General features: G+C 38.9%; 1 protein-coding gene across 2 annotated transcripts; it reads right to left on the minus strand.

Annotated features, from left to right (window-relative positions):
* Positions 1-536: 536 nt before the first annotated feature.
* LOC113532178 (hepatocyte nuclear factor 3-beta) lies at positions 537-3,829 on the minus strand. Of its 2 annotated transcripts, none has more exons than XM_026923399.3 (2): positions 3,315-3,829; positions 537-2,129 (listed from the first exon to the last, which is right to left on the minus strand). In XM_026923399.3, exons 1-2 carry the CDS (start codon positions 3,381-3,383, stop codon positions 1,047-1,049), a joined length of 1,152 nt encoding a protein of 383 aa, XP_026779200.1. In that variant the 5' UTR covers positions 3,384-3,829; the 3' UTR covers positions 537-1,046. The 2 variants fall into 2 exon arrangements, with proteins under 2 accessions (XP_026779200.1, XP_026779201.1); XM_026923400.3 differs by lacking the exon at positions 3,315-3,829 and adding an exon at positions 3,082-3,277.
* Between the last annotated feature and the right edge of the window lie 3,747 nt (positions 3,830-7,576).

Here is a 7,576-nt window from a genome sequence, read left to right on the forward strand (position 1 = left end):
ATCGCTATTAAGTGTTTCTCGAACACCTTTTCTTTCATTTCAAGTAGATCCATACTAAATCCTGACAACAAGCTATCTAGAAATATTGATCCCGTTACAAGAATAATACTGAAATATCAAGATTACAAAACCTAGGTACAGACCTCTAGACTATTGACAAGATTGTCAAAGTTGTGAAAAAAGTACACTCTTAGTAAAAAAAAAAAACCTTTCAGTGGTTCTTCACTGAATAAGGGAACACTTTCAGTAACCTTTCAGGGTTTCTCCAAAGAGACAACAGATCTAAAATGTATTTAATTCAAATATATTGATCCAATAATTTTGCTTAACATTTCAGATAATTCTGAAGGAAATAAAAACACTGAAAACCACCCAGTATTCTTTTTGATAATTCTATGTTATGCTAATGAATAATTTCCCCAGCATTCATATTCATATTTTAAAACATGTGTACAACCTGAAATGAAGGTATTTTAATAATAATAATAATAATAATAATAATAATAATAATAAAGACACTGATTAGACAGTAAGGATCATACTTCAGTGCGAAATTTAATAATGATATCTTAACTAGGTTACATTCATATACACAATCAAATTTCAAAATTATAAATTACAGTAGTACAAACAGGACATAAAGTACACCACTACACTCTCCTCTATTTGTTTTTTCTTTTCTTTTCTTTTCTTTTCTTTCATGAAAAAAGGATTTATGGAAGTGTTGTATATATGCTGTGATCCTTGATAAAATCCTGAACAGAATGGAAGAAAATTGTATTTCCGGTAGAAAGCAGAAGCTCATTGGAGTAAGAAGATAAGATGAGTTCATGCAGCTGTAAAAGAAAAGTCCTTCCTTTTGCAACCATTTTGTCTGTATTGTTATTTTTGTGCGCACTTATATTTGCAGAAAGTAGATAGCAAGTAGTTACAACCTTTTTTAAAACGCGTGCTTGACTTGAGAGTATTTATTATTATTATTATAATTATTATTATTATTATTGGGGCATCTGAGTTCACCTGCACTTGTACATTTGAAATATTCTTTATGCCCTGTTGGTGCACGCGGATACCGGGTAGTAGGAATACTCTGAGGGGAGAGCTGAGGGCTCCACACCCGCTCGAGCTGACATCATGGGGGGCATCGGTGGCCCAGTCATTGGGGATCCGTATCCGCCGGAGCAGTGCATGGCGTGCTCATAGGGCTTCAGCATGTCCACTTTGTTGTGGTGCTGCTGCTCGGAGGACATCAGGCTGTGGATAGAGAACGGGTGGTCGAAGGAGTAGGAGTGGTGTCCCGGTTTCAGCTGCGAGTCGTGCACGAGCCCCGGGTGATGCTGAGACAGAAGATGAGGAGGATGAGGATGATGGTGATGATGATGGTGATTGTGATGTTCATCCAGATGATGGTCCTGATGATGAGCCTGCGTTGCTTTTATAGCAGCATCTTTCAGATCGGAACTTTTCATGTCTTTAGTCGGAGAGGTTTCAAGTCGTGACGATTCTTTGTCGCTGTTCGGTTTCTTGCCGGTGTCAGACTCCGTGGGTTTGTCCGCAGACTTTTCGCATTTAAAGCGTTTCTGTCTCCGCAGATAGCATCCGTTTTCGAACATGTTCCCCGACTCGGGATGGAGAGTCCAGAAGGAGCCTTTCCCCGGTTTATCGGGTGATCTGGGCACCTTGAGGAAGCAGTCGTTGAAGGAGAGGGAGTGGCGGACCGAGTTCTGCCAGCGCTGCTGGTTCTGTCGGTAAAACGGGAACAGGTCCATGATCCACTGGTAGATTTCGTTCAGCGTCAGCATCTTGGATGAGGACTGCTGGATGGCCATGGTGATCAGTGAGATGTACGAGTAGGGCGGCTTGGCGTGCGTGTAGCTCCGTCTGTATGCTTTGGGATCGCGCGGCCTGCCGGTGACCTGGCCGCACGCGCTCGAGTTCAGGCTCGGGTAGGAAGCGGCCAGGGCGTGAGCAGAGGTCGGGCTCGCGCTAGGGGTCATCCCCGTGCACGTGCCGCTAGCCGGGTGGCCGAGTCCCGCGTGCATGTAGGGCACGTTCACGCCGCTCGCGCAGCTCATGTAGGCGCTCACTGGATTCAGTCCGGTGCTCATGTTTCCTGCTGGAGTGTAGCACTGAGAAAAGAGGGGAAAGGTTATAAATAGTATATTATCACTATATTTAATAAAGTACATGTTCACCTTTTCAGAGGATTGTTTTTACATTTTCGTGCACTCAATTATTTTATATAAATAATCAAATGTATTATTGCTTCACACAATAGCAACCTTTGATGAAATTAGGGTTATTTTAGGAACTATTCATGCTCTAAGATCTTATGCAAAAAATGTTTCTGGAGTCAATTTAAAAGGTTTTAGGCCTAGAGGTGAGACAATCTAATGCATGAATGAATGAATGAATGAATGAATGAATGAATGAATGGATGGATGAATGAATGAATAAATGAATGGATGAATGAATGAATATTTTCAGGTGATCTTTTGTTCAATTTTTTTAAAGACGTTTTTTTAAGTCAGTTATTCACCAGGGCAGTCAACATAATATCTTGAGGTTAAATTCATTTACTACTTCAGTTTCCTTTAACTCAAAGCTTTAAGGCAAGTTGTTTATAGGTATTTTACAGTGCAAGACAGAAAGCTGATATTACAGCAGATAATCCCCCATGCTGAATTAAAGATATGATGTTTATATTAGACAGAAGCGCATACAAATTCAATGCATGATTCTAGGTGTAAATTAAATACTGAGGATTTTACAAAAAAATAAGAACGTTATGTGGATCAATAGGCAATAACCATGACAAACACGACAAGACACAAGGCACTATTTCTTAATTATCTGTCTGCTGTTATTTGAAAGAAGAGGTGAGGATGTAGTGTACACTTAGCTCTAGTAGTATTTACAGTGTATTCATGCTTAGAACCTAATGTTTTGCATAAAAGTGTAGAAAAGTTTCCTGTCAGTCTCCATGGAAAGGCTGCTATCTCAGTTCTAGATAAGCTTAAAAGTACATTAGAACACTTAAAGCCTGGTTAACTGAGTCTTTTGGTTTGTAAATATGCTTACAGATTTTTCCAGAATGAGTAAAATGTGTTATCCTGCGTCCTGGTTGCTTCTCGTCATCCTGTGGAAAGGTGAGAAAAGGCGCGTCGCCTCGTGTGTGTGTGTGTGTGTGTGTGTGTGTGTTTAGGTGAGGATTCAGAGGTGCCTCAAGTCAATATTTGATCGCAAAGTTAATATTATCTCAAGCCCAATACTGAACTGTTAGACAAGAGGAAAATGTACATAAAAGTACCCACCTCGGGCTCTGCGTAATAAGCGCTCCAGTCCGAGTGTTCGTGTCCTTCCATCTTCACAGCTCCCAGCATACCGTAAAGTCCAAAAGACGAGACTTTGAAAGGGCTCAAGCCAGGGAAGAAACTGCCAGGGACTGGAAAAAGCCCTGCCAGGGACTCTGAGAGCAGTGCTGGGACTGCTGAGCGCCTTCCGGAAGGAGCAGCTCGTGTGGGACTTGTGCGTCTGGAGCAGGACGCACTGGGACTGAGTGCTGAAGCGCTGATACACACCGCTGTGCTCTACGTCAGTGTTTCCCAATCCCACTGATCTCCTACACAGAACCCCCTCAGCCCTTCTCTGTCGCGTGGCTCAGGTGGGTTGGGAATAGTGAAAGGCTGAGATGGTGTAAGCGTCCCTGGCTTCTCTTTTGAGTTCATTCATGTTTTATATATTACACATTTTGTGTACTTTTACAACTCTCAGATCCTCATAAATAGCTCCATGATCCCAGCTCCTGAGTAACACACCTGAGTAACACACCAGGTGTTCAGTCTTCCTGAAAGTTATGGCTCAGTTATGAAAAGTATGGCAGGAGCTGGCAGACAACACTGTTAAAATGTTAACCAACACTCAGTAAAATGTATTAAAGTGTGGCTTTGTAACATACAAATGTTAATGGGGTTGTAACTTCAGAGATAAACGTCTGTTTGTATGGGATAAGAATATAATAAAGGCAGATAGGGATCTCTGCCTGTAAATTCCATTTACGCATGAATTTTCGTTAGCTGAGTTAGTATGGGCAAACATAACCCCAGCCAAACAGCCCCAATATGTATTTCAGAGAATAGGAAGACCTGTACACCTGCTCAGTTATGCAATTATCCAATCAGCCAATCATGTGGCAGCAGCAGAGTGCATAAAAACATGCAGATACAGGCCAAGAGCTCCAGTTAATGTTCATATCAAATATCAGAATGGGGCGGGGTTTAGGGGGTGTCATCTCAGTGACTTTGACCCTGGAATGGTTGTGTTGCTGCGCAGGCTGGTTTGAGTCTAGAGTTTCAACAGAATGGTGTGAAACACACACACACACACACACACACACACACACACGCACACACACAAAAGTGAGCGGCAGTTCTGTAGGTGGAAATGGCTCATTCACTGAGAGAAGTCAGAGGAGAATGACCAGACTGGTTCAAGCTGACAGGAAGGCTATGGTAGCTCAAATAACCACTCTTTACAACCGTGGTGAGCAGAAAAGCATCTCAGGATGCACAGCCCAACACATGACGGGTTCCACTCCTACAGTGGGCACAGGGTCACCGAAATGGACAGATGAAGATTGGAAAAAGATAATATAATAGTAATGGTAGTATAATAATAACTAGCCTTTCAGTATAGATTAACAGGAAACATTCTTCCACTTTCAGGGAAAAAGCCATTTCTAAGCATGAATAATTTGTAATTCCATATAGATTCCATGTAGACTGTAGATTTAAGTGTAGGTTACTTCCTCACTCAGTATCCTTTTTTCTTTCAAAGAACAACAAAAAGGAAATAATAATTCATTTGGTTGTATATGGGTTATGAATCAAATAGGCTTGTGAATCAAACAAATTATTATTAATGGAAATATGTGCAAGGTGCAAATACATTTGTTTCAGTGCATTGGGATATTAGATTTTTTTTTTAACATAATGATAATGATGTGTGTTCATTTAGATCTGACTGTTTAGCCTCATGTTTTATTCTCTTTCGAAACACGTGAGCCCAGTGTGAAAAAAGTCAACATTTCATTGTTTGAACTTTGAACACAAGGCTTCAGCAAAAAAAAAAAAAATGCTCAATTTGTTTCCAAATTAAAAATACAGTATTTTTTAACAATAATTAAAATGCTACAATAGTGTATGTAGTTACTTTCCAACAATATTTCTAGCCCCAGATTTTTTTATTACCCCACAACAATGTAAATCATATGTAAATGTATAATGAGACCACACTCATTGAGGAACTCCAATCCACATTCCTTTAACTAAAAGGGGCTTTAGGGGATGGGAAAGGGCTCAGTGAATGATCCTCTGAAAATCCCAGCTCAAAACAATATCCTGCCATCTAATCCTTTAAAAAAATCAGCTTGGTCATTTCAGACGGGGTTGTCCTTTTCTCGAGAACAGGGTTTCCAGATTGAACTTCTCTTTTTTATGGTTTAAAAACTCTCTCCAGTTCACAAAAACAAATCTGACAGTTTTAATCATAAAAATAATACAATAAGCAAAAAGCATATCAAATGTATCATCCAGGTTACTGACATTTCAAATGGTGTTTGTTACCAAACCAGTGCATTGGAGCTTAATGTAGTCCAAAAGCTCTCAATCTTGTTTATATAAAAAACCCCAAATACTATAAAATAGTCTAACATATTTTAAATAATTATTATCAGACCCAGTTTTCAGGGGGAAACTAGGAAGGTTATCTCATGCCCTGCCTGGATGGGAGCCCAGGGAAGCTGTTGACATGTGGATTTGCTCAAAATAAAAAAAAAGAAATGTAGATTTTTTCTTAGGCCCAAGCATTATAAATGATTAATGTGTCTGTGTAATCCATGTTTCTTAATACTACTCTCTGATTATAACTGCCCTCTACATTTTAGTGTTTTTCCTGTTCCCAAAACACATTATTAAACCCATATGCCGTTTATAGAGTTAACAGGAGCATGTTCAAGCAGAAAAACATTCAAATTTGCAATGCAGGGAAACTCCAGGACCAAGATTGGGAAACACTGTTATAAAACAGCTGATTAGCTGACTCTGGTGTGTTGGGAAGTGGAAGGTGATAAAAATATGGATTGGCTGAGGAATCCCTGAACCCTGTGACTAATAAGATATATATATATATATTTTACATCCCATTTTTTATAAATTACTTTTTTAAATGTATTGCTCCATGTTATGGCTGTGACATGTCTTGCAATCTATTTGTGATATGGTAAAGACTGGCCTGCATTATTTGGAAAAAAAAATATATAATAATTCCCCAGATTATGTGAGCTCCGTAATTCATCTGGAAACACACTGAGTGTCTGAGGTTGTTGAGGATGATCACGTTAAAATATTTAGTGATTATATGATTAACAAATGATAGTAATCCTACTATAGGAGATGTGTGATGGCTGATTAATAATTACTATTGCATAACTAACCAGTGACAGCAGCTCACAGACGTTTGAAACTCATCATTGAATCAACATGAGAGAATGAGACCTTTATTAAAATTTTATCCAAAATATTTTTAATCTGAATCACTGAAAACAGATGAATGAACATCTTTAAGTTTTAAATTATACATAAATATGAACTAGCCATAGATACAATACAAATTCTTTTATTTGCATTTTGACTTTTGGTGGTCACTTTTGCTTGGACTGTTGATAGGGTAGAAGATGAAAAGGTCATATATAAAACCAATAATAATAATAATAATAATAATAATAATAATATTAATAATAATAGGTGAATATTAGCAGCATGATCATGGCATTTAGACTACAGTAGTTTGCATTCTAGTGACAATTTAGGCATAGTCTGGCACAAGTATAGATTAAATTGATTTTTTTCTTTGTTTTTTCTCCCAATTTGTTCACCTGCCATTTCTCACAAACCAGCTCTCCCTGACCATATGACAGCTATCGTCTGGTTAAGGTGAAATACAACACATACTGTACTTTCTCCAAGACACATGAAATGATCCAACAACATCTTTTCGAACTGCTGCTCATGCTACATGACAGGGCAGCATAACACACTCAAAGGAAAAGTGCTATCTGCCCTCTTGCACATACGTGAGCTTACAGATGCCCATGATTGGTTAGTGTCGCTGTGATTGACAGAGGAGAGAGAGTATGCCATCCCTCTCACTGAGAGAGCACAGGCAGTTTTTACTCTCTAGAGTAAAAATTTTTTACTCTGGCTGTGGCATCATCAGGATTCAAACTCAAACAACAGGCTGAGCACTTTTCTGTTGCACCACTTGGAAGCTTTCAACTGATATTTTTTTTTTAGTAATTTGGATTTTGCTCTTGACCTTATGCATAGACTGATTGAAGAGACTCAATGGTATGCATTTATTTATTTATCCACTTTTTCATTTCTCAGTCAATCAGGTGTCGGAACTGTGCTGGTCTCTGGTCTTTAAAACTGTAAATCCCGTTTCTGAAACAAATCTAACTTGTGATCTTAGCCTTATTATCTGTGTTGAAAGAATTAAGTGAAAGAATGGTACAATG

Source organism: Pangasianodon hypophthalmus, chromosome 19, assembly GCF_027358585.1.
Source record: "Pangasianodon hypophthalmus isolate fPanHyp1 chromosome 19, fPanHyp1.pri, whole genome shotgun sequence".
Taxonomy (NCBI): Eukaryota; Metazoa; Chordata; class Actinopteri; order Siluriformes; family Pangasiidae; genus Pangasianodon; species Pangasianodon hypophthalmus.

Coding starts and splice junctions, on each gene's coding strand:
- LOC113532178 (XM_026923399.3), bottom strand. CDS start 3,383: ATGCTGGGAGCTGTGAAGATGGAAGGACACGAACACTCGGACTGGAGC. Junction 2,130..3,314: donor CTTATTACGCAGAGCCCGAG/GTGGGTACTTTT, acceptor CTCTTTTCTCAG/TGCTACACTCCAGCAGGAAA.